The sequence below is a fragment of the Hetaerina americana genome, unplaced genomic scaffold (genome assembly GCF_022747635.1).
Source record: "Hetaerina americana unplaced genomic scaffold, ioHetAmer1.1.p SCAF_9, whole genome shotgun sequence".
Classification (NCBI taxonomy): Eukaryota; Metazoa; Arthropoda; class Insecta; order Odonata; family Calopterygidae; genus Hetaerina; species Hetaerina americana.
This window is the reverse complement of record NW_027287538.1, coordinates 19,472,122-19,491,403: the sequence shown is the minus strand read 5'-3', so window position 1 is coordinate 19,491,403 and position 19,282 is coordinate 19,472,122. Positions and strand designations below refer to the sequence as shown.

The window sequence follows — 19,282 nt, the reverse complement described above, 5'->3', positions numbered from 1 at the left end:
AATGCTTTTATTTCTATACTCAACACAGTTTTGCATTTTGAAAGTTGAAATTCTCAACTACTAATCAAAACATCTTTGGGTAAGATATCAGGAATTGTCTAAGTGGGAGATATAATGACTGGCAACAGATAATTTCTAGGTGGTGTGAACTGAAATCTCACAGTAAATAAGTGAATGTGCCAATAATTCAAATCATTAAATTGTAAATCTAACTTCCTCTTAGGTAGAGGTAGTGATTCAGGATATATGGAGAAACAAAATGACAGAAATATAGCTCTATCGACTAAGTAGACAATTTGATTAGATCTCAAAAATTGAGATGTTTATTTGTGTTTCAAATTTGTACCGATGTATTCATTTTCGTTAATGAGTTTTTTTAAGTAGATTCACTACAAAGCACAGCAAATGGTGAGAAATGAAGAGAGGAATCAATTAACAGAGTTTCTGTGAAAAACTGTGGGAAAAAGAATAATATAATCTCCAAGAAAATAACCAGACATTGGTCGGTATATTAGAGAGACATGATAGCTTGATGAAGACAGCCATTGGAGTGGAATGGCCTCAATGAAATGCATGAACTAATTATGCAGACCAATGAAGAAACACAAAGAGGTAAGCTGATATAAAAATTCTGGGTGATTGGAGAAGAGTTTCAACTAAATCAAGGATTGATGATCTGAAGGGTGATGACTATGAAATAAGTATACTTTCCACTTAAAAGCAACACTTCAGTGGGTGAAGCAAGCCAGGGAAGTTTGTAATAATATTCAATTTTTTTAACTTTCCTTATCTTACCCTAAGATATGATTTGCCTGCTACCGTGATATGCTTACCTTGAGGGCCCCCAATGAACAGGAGTGCATTTCCAATGATTGGATATGCTAAAGGCCCTGGAACCTGCCAAAAAGCAATATTTATCCTAAGGAAATGGAGAATACTCGGCCAAAAGTATATGAGAATAATGACGGCCAAGGTGCCCAATAGGATTCCGTTCGTCAGCCCCCCATATCCTGTAAAGAAAATCAAATTGCCATACATATTATGATTAATGTGATGACACAAAAAATATATACATTGGTAGTCTACGTTTAAGGTTGGTTTTGGGTGTATGCAGACTAATTACTGCTAAACTTTCCTGCTATTCCATTACGGAATAACAATTGGAATTAGTAGTAATAGTATTTCGGGGAGGCGACCGACTGCTGAGGTAATTTGCCCCATTATGGATGGACGGGAAAGGATGAAAGGTGGAGAGAAACCCGGCGTCGGCATCAGCCTACTCTTTACGAAAGGTGCCAAGGGGTCCGCAGCTTAACCTCCCATCCGACGGACAGCATACTCACTCAAAGTGACCTCCACAAAGCACCTCAAGTAGGGATCGAGATACCACTGAAAAATATTCAACACCTCCGGGATTTGAGCCCAGGCCTTCTAGGTGGGAAGCCAGTACGATAGCCACCACACCATCTCGATCCCCCAATTTGTATTACCTGGCAAAATATTTGACATGCAAAATTTAGTGTTGATTATTGGATGAGTTTGCCATTAGTCTACAATTTAAGGTAAGCTCAGGATGGACGCAAACCTATGACCCTTACATTTCTTAGCATTGATTAACCAGACCTTGCTTCAACAATCATGGATCTGTACTGTAGATAACTATGCTCTATATCAAGTTTTTAAAAAAGCATTTTCTTAACATTTTTACTCAACGTTCCATTCATCAATTCCCTCCTCCTCACACGAGTACAATTCTTCTCCTTATGTCTCCACAACTTTGATCATCTTGGCTCAAAACACTTCCAAGATGGGTGAATTGTTTCACCTAATCTACATTTTGAGCTAGTATTTTAATGTTTTCTTTATCCTTCCTCCTCCTCAAAAACCTAATAACTATTATTTTGTTTACATGAATCTTCATCCCACACCTATCACATCAAAATTCTAATGCACTCAGCAATGATTGTAACCCCTTGGTTGACTAACAAACTACAGTTTGATCATTCATAAACCTAACTGATTTGATAAATTTCCCTCCGACTTTCATTCCCATGCCTCATCTACCATTTCCTCCACAGATTCGTTGAGCAGTACAGGTGACTATGGACAATCCTGTAACTCCCCTCTTGCCAAAACTGTACATTTTGACTCTTCATCTGACACTCACACCTAATAACTTTGAGACATATACAAGTTGTAGATAAGTCACCTGTGCCTCTACTCCTATATGTTCTATTGTTTATTAATTCTACCCAATGAACTCTATCAAATGCTTTCCTGAAATCTACAAAAGAAAAAAATACATCCTGATTGAACTCAATGTTCCTTTCAATAAGCATCATAATTATTGCTATGGCATCTCTTCCCTTAAATGCCTACCTACCTTGCTGTTAAATATGTCTGCACTTACAGTATCCCAATCTACCATATGTCATATTTTCTTTCTATATCTAAAATTTCTGGCATAATATCCTTTCAATATAAGATCCTTTGTGTATTCAATCCATCTTTCTTGTTTCCATTTGATTTTCCTACAGTATATCTAATATGGTGCACAGATTTTCTCTTCTTACCATCTACAGTCCTCAATACCATCCCAAAATGCTAAACCTCTATTGTAACTTGTTTCATTTATCCACTTTGCCTTCTTTGCTGTTGGTGTCATTTTCACCTGACTAGGATTTGGTCAGACAATCGCAGTGGAAGCCTTGCCTGTCCCACTGACACTACCACACAGGACTTATTCTATACTTGTGCCCATCATGACTCATGGGATAAATAATTTTGGTAGTTCCCCATTGCCTTACTCAAGATATAAAATATAGAAGTATATAAATGGCTGATCAAACATAGATGACCCACAAAAAATTACAATGATGTGAAAGGATAAACATTTTGACTTGTCCGAAAGGGGCAAATGTTTGGTTTTTGGCATTAATCGAAATTTCGGAAATCCTTCCATAGACTTTTGTTGGGGGTGATGTTGGAAGGTGACTACAGTGTGGTGATGCAGGAGGATGATAAATTATATATTTTGTTCTGTTGAGTTTGGGAAAAAACTATGTTGACAAATTACAAGCAATTCCAAATTTATTTATATATTTTGCAATCCATGACGCTTTTATTTTTTCCCTTTAGATACATTTGAATGATTTGTATCCTTTAAATCGAGAGAACCTGAAGGTAGATTTCACCATATATCTTGACTCGTTCTAGCTTTTGTCCTGTCCATTCTAGTCTCCCTGCTGCAAGTTAATTTTTCCCAGAGTGGGAAAATGACCAGATCGTTAGAGGGACGTGAAAACAGTATGATATTCGAGACGTTTTTCGTGCTGTCTCATTTGGACTGCTTGGTGTTCTCGAGTAATTCTCATAATTACTTTGAAACTCCAATAATATTTAATTTTTTTTACCCATTTATCATTTTGGATTTACTTTTAAATTTGTATTTGCGTTTTGCTAGGAGCTATTGTTTGAAATTACCAAAAAGTTTTCTTCTCTGGCTCTACAATACACAAAGTTGCATTTGAATGGTCTCCGTAATCGTAGTAGTAGTAGTAGTAGTTTTGAGGGGAGGCGACCGACATCTAAGGTCATTTGCGCCATAGGGGATGGATAGGAAAGGATGAAGGGTGGGTGAAACCCGGCGTCGGCATTAGCCTACTCTTTACGAAAGGCGCCAAGGGGTCCACAGTTTAACGTCCCATCCGACGGACGGCGTACTCACTCAAAGTGCCCTCCACAAAGCACCTCAAGTAGGGATCGAGATACCTCTGAAAAATATTCAACACCGCCGGGATTTGAACCCGCGCCCTCAGGGTGGGAAGCCAGTACGTTAGCCCCCGCACCATCTCGATCCCCTCCGTAATCGTGTAGAGAGATGTGACTTGACGTCTGTTTCTGAATATTATTGTGCAATACAGACTTTATAGCAGAGTGGTGTGAGGTATTTTAATGACATTGCATGCGAGAGAAATATTCATAGTCGAGAGATAACTGAGGAAATGAATACACAAACAGAGTCAACGGCAACAACAATAGAGGAAGTTTCTAGCCTCGCTCCACCATCCCGGAAAGGATTTCAATTTTCACTTTCCCGCAAAATCGCCAAAATTCTCACTCAAATGTGTGGCACGGGCACTAGAAGGTTGGCTATCAATGTAGACTTCCTTAAGACGAGTTCCTAGGTTTTTTTTTAAGTAGAAGCGGGCCTGAGGTGTTACTAGGCTTTGTTTTCACACATGGCACGCTGACGAAAATGTACCACAATTGATCGATGGCGTGTTGTCACTTCAGGGAGCGCTCCTGGTGTCACCGGTTACTTAAAAGGCTGTTGACCTTCCATGCCTTATTTATTATTACAACCTTAATTCGGGCCTTAGGCATTTGGAATATGCAGCTGGGATTCGGGAACCTCGTAGTTTCGAAACTTTGAAAAGTGTTGACTCCCCCGTTTAATTTATCATCTGTTGATATTTTCTCCTTGTCTTGAGCATGTTTTTTGAGTCCTCGTTAACTTAGTCCGTGGGCTCAACTGGGTGCGTCGAAACGCGCTGATTGGAAATATGTTTTCGGACGTAATATGTGAAATCGTTCGGCGGTCATTCTACCCAAATCCTCGTGTTTTCTGGCTTTCTTTTCCTGGTCAAAATCAACCTTTCTCTCTGTCAGAGTCAAACGCGAATAATGTGTTTATTCCAGAGTTTTAAGACCACTTCGTGTTCTTTTAAGTCATTTTCATGTTTCCATACCTCCCATATTCATCTGAACAGCTGAAATGGACCATTTTCTGTACATTTCCAGTCTACGCACACATTGTTTTATTACTAATCGTCACTCGCCACAGTATCTCGTTGGTAATATGCAGATGCAAGTGAAAATTTTGTACACAAAACTCTAATACAGGGTGCAGGTATAGGTATCGCTCCGTGGGTATAGCGATGGGCCACTGGCCCGGGAAGGTACGGTTCCGATTCCCAGGCACTCCCCTCAACAATCTCAGGTTCGCATTTGATCGAGCACCAGATCTTCTTGGGAAAAGGAATGGTACAGTGAAGGACTCGGGTAACTTGAAAGTGCTCCTTTTGATGGCTCGTCGGCTGTGAAGCGCGCGTCGTCTTCGAAGTAGATAGGTGAGCGTTGACATCTGTTTTTTAATTAACTTCAAAATGCTTAAATCTGAGTCGAAGAACATGGATAAAATATCCCAAATATTATTATAAATATATTATCATTAAAATATCCCAAATATAAAAATATCCCAAATTATAAAATACGTTAAGGATTTGTTCCAAAGCAGCATCGCATTAAAAAAGTCGTATATACAGGATCCCTACGATCCAGCGGGTGTCGTAATTTTATCTTGGGAACGAGAAAAAAACCTGACAAACAGGCGTGAAATTAAATCTTTTGGTTACCGATTTAGAAACTGGAACACATATTGAAAAAGAATGTTATAACTCCTGGCTTCAGAGTTCAACAAAATAATTCTAACGTTTTGTTTTTTTTCAGATGAGTACACCAATGCCTTGTTTGGATACCGGTTAACGATAGCGTGTTCCGCGTAAAAGTTAAGTATTGTGAATGTTTAATTTTGCGGAATGAATCGTCACGTTTTCTGAAATGAATTAATTAAAGCCATTTCTAGTATTATGTATTCATCTTCGTTCCAACTTAGATTCTTAATTTGTCTCTGATTCATTTACATTGCATATTTAGGTCTAGATGATAATCTGATGAAATAGTGTATGTTCTTATCAAACATTTGCGCTTTTCATTTGAACCATATGCGCATGCCTCTACACCTATAGCGCGAGAAGCAAGTGAGTTTCAACGGTAGACCCCGACAACAACGGAGAACATTTCATTCGATGCCTATCGGACGATAAGTCAACATAAGGCCTTCTGTATTGTAGCATTAAAGAATGATTTTGATTCCATGGTGAATGCCCCGTGTATCGAGAAAAATGTTTCGTGTTACATTGATATAGTGATTATACTAACGGTAAAATTACAGATTATCTTGCATATTTTGGAAAGATGTCTCTTTAGTAGTGATGTTGCAAGTGAATTATTACCTCCATCGTACTACGGTAGGCGAGATTATGTAAATAAAATTATAGAGATAAAGTGTAGAACAGATAGATTTACGATGTCATTTTTTTCCAATGACGATAGGGGATCAGAATAACATTGTTCGACCGCGGTAGGGGTAAAAATATTCGGGTTAAAATTAGTCTGGTGTGTATTCACCCCCTGCCACACACACCAACGGTGGCTTGCAGGGAACTAAAAAAAGAAAAATAACAGAACGATACAGTCAACAAGGAAGCATTGACCTCATTTTCTTCAACCGAAATGGCTCCTAGAATCGTGAGTAGGGAGATCGATTTAGAGACTCGCATGCTCAACTTCTTTGATTCGCCACATCAAAAGAGGTTACGACATTTTAAAACGAGAAACTCACGCCCACTGGAAATGTTTACAGTCCCTCATCGCATACTTCAAGATGTCTCTGATTTTAATGAGGAAAATCGTGTTTAAAATGTAATATTTGAACAATTTCAGAAACAAGCTGGCGATGACGAGATTAAGCGATTCACCGGCAGACGGCATTAAACATAAGAGTTAATGGTACTCGCAGCTAGCTACCGTACTGCTTTTAAAGATGCCAGTTTAACGGATTAATTATGGAAAAACAAGCCGATAAAAATTCACTCGAACTACAAATGAAAGTTTGTTTCTGGAAAAATGAGCAATAGAATCAAAATTTGCGTTAACTTTGGTCGAAAAAATATGTTTCCGCCCAGGATCGAACTGAGGACCTTCCGCGTGTAAAGCGGATGTGATAACCACTACACCACGGAAACAGTTGATTGAAGGCGCTTTCGTTTAGCAATAAGTATAGCATTATATCGCTAACGTGCCGTCGAGCGCTTCGGTTCGATCCGTCAGGTCACGAAGAAGTCGCCGCCTATTCTTTCAAACTTTGGAATTTAGCGATCAACTCGTATGGAATGTGTTATCGAGCTTTTGGGCTCTCTTTCATATTCTGTTGTGCATTTAAATCCCACTGCACGTAATCACCAATCCTATCCTCCGACGTCACTCAATGGTAAGGAGACCGTTAGCCGTTTTCAAAAGGACTCCCCGGAATTTTGCGACTAGATTGAACATTTCACCAAAATAGCACATGCACACATTTTACAATTCTAAATGTGTAATTATGGGATTTGCATTGAATGCCAAATCGTTGTAAGATCCATGCACGAGGTTTTCGTATACTTATTCTTCTGGAGTTGAGTTATTTATTGTATTAAGCGATTTTGAGGATATACACTATTTATTCAATTTTAACCGCGTTTTTAATAGTAGTTCAACTAATAAACGACGTATATTTAATTAAATATCAATATGATTATTTATTAATTGAAATTTCTTGAATTTCGCAATGAAATGTAACATTATTTTTAATATTACTAACCGTAATGTGCAGTTAAGTCTAATGTGAAAAATAAACGAGCATAATATAGAATAACATACATCCGCCATTTTTGATCATGTCAATGCATTTTATTGTTTTAGGCAAGGTTATTATTAAGGTTAATGGGGCATGCTATTCGTGGTAAATATCATAAACAATTTTGAGCAGCAAGCAATAAATCATCATAGAAGTTATGATTTTTCACAAAAGCATAACTTCTATGATGGAATCTACCACAACCGCAGGATTTGATCTATCGTAATTAGAAAAATACATGTATCTTTGAAACTAGCTCTAATATATACAGTATGCATCAGAAATTTACAATTGATTCTATAGTAAAGATAGGCCGAAGGTTGAGTGTAAGATTCGAAGTCAGAGCTCGTCACGTGCAAAACTTGCCTACGTAAGAAATTTACATACTAACTGGAAAATAAGGGTCCGCTTCCTTTACAACTTGCCTCCAGTTCCTTCTCAAGAAGTTCTTGCCCAATCACTTGTGCACACTCCGGGATTTGAATGGGTTACTTAACAGTCGGAAGCTGAACGCTCTTTCCACTAAACAACGTTGTAACTGGTGACAATCTTGTTGTCACCTTGTTAATTATTTTATTACTCATCTTAGTGTAGCAGAATATTTAGTTTTTGTTTAATAATAGTGATTTTTCGACTGACGCAACATTAAGGAAGTATGGAATAGTAGTATTGATATCATTATACAGGTATTTTTCTAGTAAGTAACACATCGTATCAACTGTAATCGACCTCATTACTGCGCAATAAAATTAATAACACTTGCACATATTTATAATATTAATATGAAAAATATTAATTAAATTATTATAACTAATATTAATATGAAAAATCAACATAGAATATAACCAGATGTATTTTTATACTTATTGAATTTTAAGAGAGGGCATCCAGCAGAGAAAATTGAGCACAATCAATAAACATTTAGAGAGGACACGAGTAGACTGGATGAGCAGATTGCTTATCCTATTACTTCACGCACGGAGACTCGGTATTGGCAGTGCTGGGTAGGGGAGTAAAACAAACATGTCCACTATCTCCTGTAACTTTCAATGTGCATGCGGAGGTACTTGTAAAGAAGGCAGGGGTAGGTCTAGATGCAGGGGTGAAAGTTGGTGGGTAAATTTTCAAAATAGTTGCGGTTGATCAAGCGTTAATCAGGCAAGGGGTAAGATTTGTAAGCAGTTGTTATGATAAACTGAGTAGTGTATCAAAATTAATAGAGGATTGTGGCCGGAAATCACTCGCGGAGCGAAGGGTTTTAAAAGTAATGAATGTTTTTTTTACACTTTGAAATTCCTGCGTTTCGGACCTGATTTTTAAAAATTCTTTTTGCGTTTATTTCTACTAGTTATATAACGATCTTAGTAAGTTGTTGAATATATTTGGGATAAAATAATCCATTTTTCGGTTTTCATACAATTTACTATATTTAAGATTAATGTACAAATAAATATTCCCAGTTTCATAACACGGGTTTTATTTTTAGGTTTTTTATTCATCGAAAATAATCGTAGACAAAAATAAATTTGAGCCCAAATGGGAATCGCATATAACTTCGAATCCGCATAAAAAGTGAGATAAAAAAGACGTTGTACAACAGCGATTTTATGAATATTCAAACTAGCTCTAACGTAGAGAAACTGCTCTAATGAGCCGCTAACGCTATGCCGGCATGTTTACATGGGTCGAAGAAAATAGTTACAGCATTGCTTATTGTTTATGAATGTGTATCATGACGGGTAGTACTAAGAGCCAGTTTGTGCTTATGAAACGCCGCAAGTAAGGCCACTCGTGACCCAGTGACCATTCGTACAGCTATGCGTGTAAATGTCAACTAAACTGTCCGCACGGCCTATACTGAAATGCACTGGAGATATCCTAATATAAAAAGGTCAAAGAGAAATTTTATTTTTTCGCTTGGAGGACTCCATTTGAAATATGCTGCTAGTATATGGGATCCTCATGAAATTATATTGATTGCCGAATTGGATCGCGTGCAGCGTAGATGAGCTAGATTTGTAAAACATTGTTATGATAATCTTAGTAGCGTATCTAAAATATTAGAGCAGATAAGCTGGGAATCACTCACGGAGCGAAAGTAAAACTACAGATTGAAGCTATTGCATAAATTGGAAGGAGGTCTCTTTACCACGATGCTGAAAATGTATTATTACCCACATCAAACTACGGTAGGAGAGATCATGTCAACAAAATTAGAGAGATTAAGAGTAGAACAGATATATTTAAGTTGTCAGTTTTTCCACGAACGATAGGGGATCATAATAATACTGTTCCACCGTGGTAGGGTCATGTTCGGGTACAATTATTCTGGTATGTATTCACCCCCCGCCACACACCCTGGCGGTGGCTCGCATGGTATGCATAAATGAAACCGCTTGTCCTGCCTCTGGAAAAAGCTTCCATATCTAATACAATTATTTTTAATGTCCCCACCAGGCTTAATATGACATCTTAAATCTATCTGTTCTACACTTAATCTCTCTAAATTTACTGATTATCTTATTGCTACTTTCACCAAAATTTTTCATTATCTACGTCTCGTAATTGATCCTTAACCTTCCTATGAAATCATTTCCCTCCCTGTATTTCCTTCAAACATGCTCTTCTGTATTGGATCTTGCCCCAGGATGTCCCCAGTTAACTTCCCTCTTCTTCTGGTACGTATCCGCCATAGTCTTCCCTTTTCACTTACACTTAGAAGGAGTCCATACAAATACCGTTTTTTCACTTTTTTTAAAATCCCTCTCGTGCTAAGTGAATCTTATAGTATCTTGTAGTACCCTGCAAGCCACCGCTAGGGTGTGTTGCAGGGGCACACTACTGATTTTGACCCGAATATTTTTTCCCTCTACCGCTGCTTTTTTTCTGCCCCCACCTTAGTGTTATTTATGTTATTGTTTAAATAACCTTTTCCGAAGCACTCTTCCTTAGAAATTGTGAATAGCGTATCGATAGAAAATAGCTTCAAATTTACACCAAAAGAAAAACCTTTTCCATTTATCCCTTGGTCAAGTTTTCTACCTTGTGTGACTTTTTAATTGTGGTATCCCCTTCCGATCCAATGCGGAGCCTGAGGTCATTTTAATCTCATGATGTTGACCTAGAAATTCTAGTCATTTTCAACTAGGTCGCGCGTATATAATAGGTAATATTACGCAAACGTGTTTTAACCCATTATTCGCAACACTCGTCGGTGGCATGAGTGATATCAAGGCCGTCATACAAATTGTCTTTTAGTCTCTCTATTCTTGTAGCTCAAGTCTCGCGAATGGAGCGAATGCTGGAAATAGCATTTGATCGGTTTAAACGGAGATTATCTTACCCCCTCAACAATTTGGATTAATATAATAGGTAATAGTTATTATTAAGTTATCGATGAAGGGCCATGTCGGAGTAGGTCAACTCGGGCATGCTATCCAAACCGTTTGCTGCATTCTACGTAATATGCTCAAGCCAGTACATTGGGTTCTTGGCGATGCTGAACTCGAACAAACGTAAGGTCATTTTACTATATCCTTATTTCAGTACTCGCAAATTGAAGTCAGGATATTTAAAATATTATCGTTTGGAAGTGGGAATCGCATTCGATGAACGAGTTGCACTCGAATTTAGGACGGAAACAAAAAATGAGTGAGATATTTATTTTCTATACGATTCAGAGGTTTAATGGTTATCGTTAATTCTGAGGATAAGTCAGCTTTTGCAGAAGATCTACGGCTATGTGGCTATTCAACGCTGGTGCAACACGTGGTAATTAGAATCAAATTTTAAAAAGTGCGTAGTGATAAATTTCTGGAAAAAGATCAATTCCCTCTCGAACACTTACTGCATCACAAGCACCGAAATAGAAAGTGTAGACTCGATAAAATATTCCAGCGTTACCTTCACTCACCACCTCTCGTGGGTGTCTAGAGAGATATTTTAGTGCCCTGCAAGCCACCGCTAGGGTGTGTGGCAGGGGGGGAATACACGTCAGACTAATGTTGACCCGAATATAACCCTACCGTGGCCAGACACTGTTATTCTGATCCCCAATCGTTTATGGTAAAAATGACATCTTAAATCGATCTGTTCTACACTTAATCTCTCAAATTTTATTGACATGACCTCTTCTACCGTAGTACGACGAGGGTATTAATACATTTTCAACATCACTGTTGATGAGACGCCCTTCCAATTTATGCAAGAACTTTAATCTGTAATTTAACCTTCGCTCCGTGATTGATTCCCAGCCTAGCTGCCCTAATAATTTGGATACGCTACCAAGTTTATCACGACAACGTTTTACACATCTAGCTGCTCTAGGCTGCACGCATTCCCATTCGGCAATCAATCCAACATTTACCCAGTACCCTTCTAATAAATCCTAATTTTGATTCGCTTGTCTACATGTTCCCCGTATGTTATTAGGGGTTAGGTGGTAGAAGAAACTCCATAGTCTCAATCTATCTATATATCTATATGTTTCATCGAGGAGAGGTCGTGATTGAGGATAACGCCTAAGCATTTAATTCTACGCGTACCATTTCGGTATTGCCGATGCAGTAAGCATTCTCTGGAGGGAATTACTCTTTTCCCAAAAATTCATCGCTTTGCACTTCTTAAGTGTAATTCTAATTACCAAGAGGTCAAGCCACTGTGTCCTCAAGATTACGGATATCACGGTAAAACACTGCATCGTCGGCAAATAAACGTATCTTACTTTTGACTAAGGATTCAATGTCGTTAACGTAAATAAAGAAAAAAGAGGTCCGATAACACTTCCCTGGGGAAAATCTGAAGTAACACCTACTGCATTTGAGCTAACTCTATCTACGACTACTCTTTGTGCCCGACTATTCAAAGAATCTTTAATTAAACCCAGGATGGATTTATCAGTGCCATATGCTACTAGCTTTGTGAGTAATATACTATGAGGTACTTTGCTGAAGGCTTTCTGTAAATCTAAAAACAATGCGTCCACTGGAACATTGCCCTCTCTCGAAATAAGAATTTAATGAACAAAAAGCGTAAGCTGTGTCTCGCAGGATCTACCCTTTCGGAAAACAAGCTGATTTTCCTCCTTGCCTCCGTTTTTAAATATTGCTGTTATCTCTCTGGGAATCTCTGGGAACCTTGTGATCTACCAGCGACTTCTTCAATATTATTTCTAGATACGGCGCAATTTCAGAAGCTAGATCCTTAAATGTACGAGCGGGTATTTCATCGGGCCCGGAGGATTTATTAGGCTTAATATTTTTCATCAAGTGTTCTACTATATTTCATCATTTGAGGTTTCAATTTTGAGCATCGGTTGACCGACACTATTCGGTCAGCTATCGTATCTAAACCTCTATGATGTACGACTAAAATGCTTTCGGATTCTCGTAGATAAGGTGGAATTGTATTCAAGAAGTTCTCTCGGGTTTCCCACCGGGTCAGGTTGCAGTACACCCTGAAGATGATGGCAGAGTCAGCCTTCGTCGGTGTACTGCAACCTGACCCGGTGGGAAACCCGAGAGAACTTCTTGAATACCATACGCCGGGAAAACCTGAGATCCTTCAAGGTGGCATTGCTCCATAAAACCTCGTCACATATTCCAATACACTTCCAATATTACTTTAATTTTATTTCTAGCTTCTTCACATATTCGCCATAAATATATTTCAAATATGTTTATGCTTTTCGAGTTTTATAGATCTTTTTGGAAAACTGCAGGTATAGGAGGAGAACACCGGGTCTTGCGCAGTGTCTTTGCCCATTGCAAACCGGCGAGCCCTATCACTCGTCATATTCTCACGCTCGTGAGATAACCATTGATATTATTGAATGAATTAACATGGCGACCTCCGCAGCAGCCGCGCGTGGAAGTGATAACGGAGATGGCGGGGACGTGCGCCCCGGAGCGGGTGTGTGTATTTCCTTCCCCGGTCGTCTGCGACGCCGATTAAGCGCCCTAACCCGACACGCCTCCGCCTCGGTTTGGCTGCCGAGGAAATTTTCCAAATCCGGAAGCTCGAAGATGACTTGCGCGTTATCTCGCGCCGTCGCGGACTTTCTGACCTTTAGGAGACAGATGTTTGCACGTCGAACGAACTTATTGCCTGTTAAACTAAGCTTTCCTTTTCCTCTAAAAGAGCGAAACCGTTGTGTTGTTTACGCCCTCATCAATATTTGCAACCTCTTGGCTAACCGGCAAACGAAAGCTTGATCTTCAGCAAACCTAACTGAATTTACGAATTCCCCGCCGACTTTCATTCCTACATCCAGTCCTCCCCTTCTTACTTTGTGACAGTGTTTTCAACTTCCTGCATAGTGCACCGATTTCATCCTTCCTTCAAACTTAACATCCACCCCTGTGACTCTTGCGTCGGCATGCGGAGTGTTAGGTATAAAAGGGTACTACGGCTACTAACCCACCGGCGTGGTGTATGGCAGTGGGGGCATCTACACCAGGAATACCCAACAAGTAAAGAGTTGCTGTCAACTACCTGAAATGAAAGACAGGTTATAACAAAAAAAAGTTTCATATTTTGCGATGAAGAAATTATGTCGTTCAAATATTAGGTGGATAGACCATACGCCATTATTAGATGCATAATGTAGTTGTAAATAAAGAGAAAACAAATGATATCTCTGAAAACATATTTCTAATATAATCACCATTAGTATTTCAATCCTAAGACCAGTGTGTATTCGCCCCTTGCCACACACCTTAGCGGTGGTTTGCAGGGTACTAAGATATCTAAAAAAGTATTGGTTTACTCAAGCCTTCCATTCTACTCTATTTAGTGTTGATTACCTCTCACCCACTGCCTGATAGCTTCTCTGTTCTACAACCTTCCTGACATGTATAATATGTATACTTCACCCTAGGTCTTCCTTAACTATATCTTCCTTTCAATTTTCATTTCTAGCTTTATGTTTCTGACTAATCCACGGTGCCGTACTTGTAAGAGGTGTGTTCAATCCGTCTACCGTCCTTCTTCTTTGCCGTTGAGTTCTCTCTCAATATTGTCCTTTCCTCTTCCGCTCTTCCATATACCACTTCCTCATTCCACGCCTGTTCTGGGCACCTGATATTCCTCAGCATACTACAATCGATTTAGCCTCTTTGTCTAATCATGCTGGTTGGAATATTTTGAACTATTATGGCTCCGTGCATTAATGCCGTCACTCAGTTAGGGGACGAGGAGGGGATCGGACCAATCGCGATGATTTGATCGGGTGCGGCAGAGAGAAATCATATTTGTAAAGCGATATTTTGATCACTTCAGTGGCGTATCCATTTTATCAGAGGAAAAATAATGTTGATTTGAGCGCAACAATCGGGGAGTCTCTAGAAACGACTCAGCTCATCAGCAATTGGTGTATAAATGCAATAATCGGATCTCATTTATCGAATGAGACTCGACCTTTTAAAACTTTATGATTTTAAATGTTCTGATTTCAGTGATGAATTAAACATCGTGTAAAACGGCCTCGACTCGCATAAAATAACTGATATAATTTAACGGGTGAAAAATTACGGAGAAGATTTGATATTTATGTAATCGGGACTCATCGGAGGTAACTTCAATTGAAGAATATGATAGCGCCAAGTGGAACTTCGACAGTTACGTTAAAAATTTTTGCGATAAGAAACTTGAGGATAACAGACACGTGTCGAAGTTGGAACAGGACCCTCTCCGCTCGATAGCAAAGCAGTTAAAACTCAAGTTATTGTAAATATATCAGTACGAATCTTACTAAAATGTATAGAATTATCATGTAAGTTCAAACTTTCCTTAAGATATTGACGTATCAGTGAAGCTGATTCTTAGCCTGTTAGATTGTAATACATACTCGTTTTCCAAACAACAAGTGGCGATCATAAAAACGAAATCGTATTCAGCTGTGGTGAAAGGCCCCAGTTTTTATATGTACGAAATAACGAAGAACAAAATGGTGGAACCAATATTTATTTTTTATCAGTTAGTGACCGTTTAAGTTGGGTTTTGGATGGACACAGAATGAACACCGCTGCATTTCTTAGCTAAATTGAACGAGGCACGTTCTGACACTCCAGGCAATAGAATAAGCCCTTCTTCAATTTCGCATAGTATTTCCTTCCAGTTAGGTTTGCTGATGATCAAGCTTTAGTTTGTCAGTCAGCCAAGGGGTTGCAAGCATTGCTTAGTGAATTGGAAATTCAGTGCGACAGGTATGGGATGAGAATCAATATTAATAAAACAAAGGTTATGCGATTTTCTAGAAAGAAAAAGGCTAAGCTAAACATTAAAATAGGAGGGCAAAAACTAGAGCAAGTAGAACAGTTTACGTATCTTGGTAGTGTTTTGGACCAACAGGGTGAAAGGAGTAGGGACTTAAGGAGAAGAATTGCGCTAGGCAAAGAGGCTTTCACAAGGAGGAGGGAGTTGATGACGGGGACGTTGAGTAAGGATGTTAAGAAAAGACTTGTAAAAACTTTGATATGGAGCGTAGCTATGTACTGCGCGGAAACGTGGTCGTTGAAGCAGGAGGATAGACGTAGACTGGAGGCTTTTGAAATATGGGTGTGGAGAAGAATGGAGAAGGTGAAATGGACAGAGAAGAAAACAAATGAGGAAGTACTTGGTATGATGGGCGAAGAGAGGGGTTTGTTTGGAGCAATCCTATGGAGGCAGGAAAAGTGGCTGAAGGGGGTATTGACCGGCAGCGGGATGTTGAAGACCGTAATTGAGGGGAAAATGTTAGGCAAGCGAGGAAAGGGAAGGAACAGGATAGGGATGTTGGACGGGATGAAGGGAGGAAGAAAGTACTCAGAGCTGAAGAGGAACCTGATATAGAGTAGGATGTTGTGTTTTGCTAGGGGTCACAAATTATTTAATTAGTAATTATGTCCATCCAAAAACCTACCTTAACCGGTAGATTACCTAAATAATATATATATATATATATATATATATATATATATATATATATATATATATGGGTCGCGGTAGTCCAGTGAGTAGGGCGTTGGACTGCTGACCAGAGAGTCCCGGGTTCGATTCCCGGGCAAGGCACTCTGGGCACCTACAGCTCCACCCAAGCTAAAATGATTTTTCGGCTACCAGGTCTTCCTGGGAAACCATAACCGGCACAGGGAACTGGCCCCCCTACCCTGATGTGTGAATTTTCACCCGCCGTATAGGGCTTAGTACTCGGTGATCTCTACCATCACCTACTAAACCGACCTTCGGTTTGATTACTGTGTTTATGGTTTGGTTTATATATATATAGATATATTTATATATATATATATATATATATATATATATATATATATATATATATATATATATATATATATATATATATAAACACACACACACACGTTGACCGTCTACTAATAAGTGCTTGGACAAAAACAGAAAGACAAATTATATCGGTTAGGTTTTCTCGCATTTTTCAACTAAATCTGCCTTTAGCTCTTTGCATTTTTCCCAGTTTTTCTCTGACTTTTTTAACCCGCCAAAAAAGTACGATTTCGGAAGACCCTCAAAATAGACATCTGTGTTGGCAATGACCTCCTCGTTCGACGTGAATCATTTATCGCCAAGATATTTTTTCAAGTCTGGTAATAAATAAAAGTCACTGGGGGGTCGAGCCTGGTGAATACGGTGTATATTGTAGCAATTCGAACTTTAATTCCACAATTTTCGCCTTCGAAACTGCGCAGGTGTTCACCCGTGCGTTGTCTTGATGGAAGAGAATTTTTTCTTTGCCAAATGAGGACATTTTTCTTGATTTCTTCGCTCAATCATTAACGATGCATTATACCCTCCATTTATCGTTTTTCTTTTCACAAATAATCGATTTACATGATTAAGCGTGCGTCCCCAAAAACTGTGGCCATCAAACAGTAACATTCACCTTGTCGGTCGATTCCTGTCTTTGCCTTCTTCGGAGCCGAATTATATATATATAGGTATATATATATAATGGTGTAAAATTTATATCTTTTTGTTTTTATATACATACACACATATGTCTTATACATGAGTCTTCCTTGAAGAAGGCCTCGGAGAAGGCCGAAAGCTCAAACTATCTACAATGCGAGTGTCCTCTATGTGTTATGCGTTACCTGTTTTATTTTGTACTCTATTTTGCCGTTATATATATATATATATATATATATATATATATATATATATATATATATATATATATATAATCTCTTAAGTCCACTTGTCCTGCTTTCTTTGCGTTTCTCCCAACAACCGTCTCTTGTCCCCATGACGTGCCTATCACGTTTTCCTTTCAGTCCATTTTGTTTTTTAATTTATATTCTCCTCCATGCCCACGCAGAATTCAAGGTCTTCTTCAAATGTAATTATCACAATAAGGCTTTAGCACTCAAGCTCGTGAAGGTGGAGGTGGGCATGCACATATGCCCATTGCGATATTCATCACTCGCGCGAAATAACACCTACAAAAACCAAGGGCGTCCCCAATTGTTGCCATATTATCATTTTTATCTATTCTTTTCGGTATATCTGCATCCATTTTTCTAGGCCATCAGTTTTCTCCATCTGCTTTCCTTTAATATCCTACGACCTCGCTTCAACGAGTCTTGTGAATATATTATGGAAACTCTTTTCTCAAGTTGAAAAGACGCTTATGATCATTTTTACGCAATACCAATCTTTAGCTCTTGAATCAAGTAAGGAGATGAGGTATGAGAGTGCTGTCGGATGAGTTTAAACAGTCCATCAAGACACGCCGCGCAACACTATCTTTCAACAAGAATCTTTTTAAGGAATGGAGGCGTTACCACACCTTACCTTGAAAGTAGCCCCTGGGACGTGTTTCATGGGGTTTAGGCCATTAACTATTATAACAGGGGTACCCAAACGGTGGCTCAGGATGGACAATGAATGCGGCTACCGCGACCGTCATCGCACGAAACCCTTGGAAAGCAAAACCGACAGGGCAGCAGACGCAGGAGAAGAAGACCAAATTAGTTAGAATAGGAACTTGGAATGTTAGGACAATGATGAGGATAGGGAAGTTAGAGAACATTATGCTAGAGATGGAGAGGGGGTTTACAAATATTTTAGGTCTATGCAAGTTTAGGTGGACGGATAACGGGGATTACAGGAGTGAACGTTATAGAGTAATATGAAGAGGAGCGGCTGAGAGCCAACGAGGGGTTGCCATAATATTGGATAAAATAGAAGAGAAAAGCATAGTCAACATTGAGAAAGCAACGGATAGAATATTGACAGTAGAGATAAAATCAGAACCGACGAACTTGGTCTGGTATAGCACCAGATATGCCACCAAGCAATCATAAGGAGGAAGAAGTCGATAGGATATACGATCAGTTAGAGGACGTCATCACGTGTGTTCCTGCAGGAAAACATTTGATAATGATGGGGGATTGGAATGCAACTATAGGCGAAGGAAATCATGATGATGATTTGAGGGATTACGGTTTAAGCACGACGAATGACCACGGGCTGAAAACAGTTGAATTCTGTTGGAGGCAGGGGTTAGTTATCACCAACACTTGGTTTAGACACCACAAAAGGCGTAGGTGTACATGGAAAATGCCAGGTGACTCAGAAATGTATCAGTTAAGATACATTATGATTAGGTACAGAATTAGGAACAATGTGATTATTTCGCAAAGCTTTCTGGGAGGGGACGCGGACTCTGATCACAATTTAGAAGTTATAATGTATAGCGCCTGATTCAAAAGAGTAAGGCAGGGGAGGCGTGTTCAGAAATGGAAT

The 19,282-nt window shown here is 39.0% G+C and overlaps 1 protein-coding gene and 1 non-coding gene across 2 annotated transcripts in view; both read right to left on the bottom strand.

Annotated features, from left to right (window-relative positions):
- LOC139698705 (cytochrome P450 4C1-like) overlaps positions 1–19,282 on the bottom strand; it is a 38,958-nt gene that overhangs the window by 14,677 nt on the left and 4,999 nt on the right. Inside the window, exon 2 of the mRNA XM_071597584.1 lies at positions 834–1,010. Within this exon, the coding sequence (XP_071453685.1) occupies positions 834–1,010 (177 nt within the window). The remainder of the gene's footprint in view (positions 1–833; positions 1,011–19,282) is intronic.
- Positions 6,797–6,869, bottom strand: TRNAV-UAC (transfer RNA valine (anticodon UAC)). Its single transcript has one exon. It is a non-coding gene; the product is annotated as a tRNA-Val (tRNA).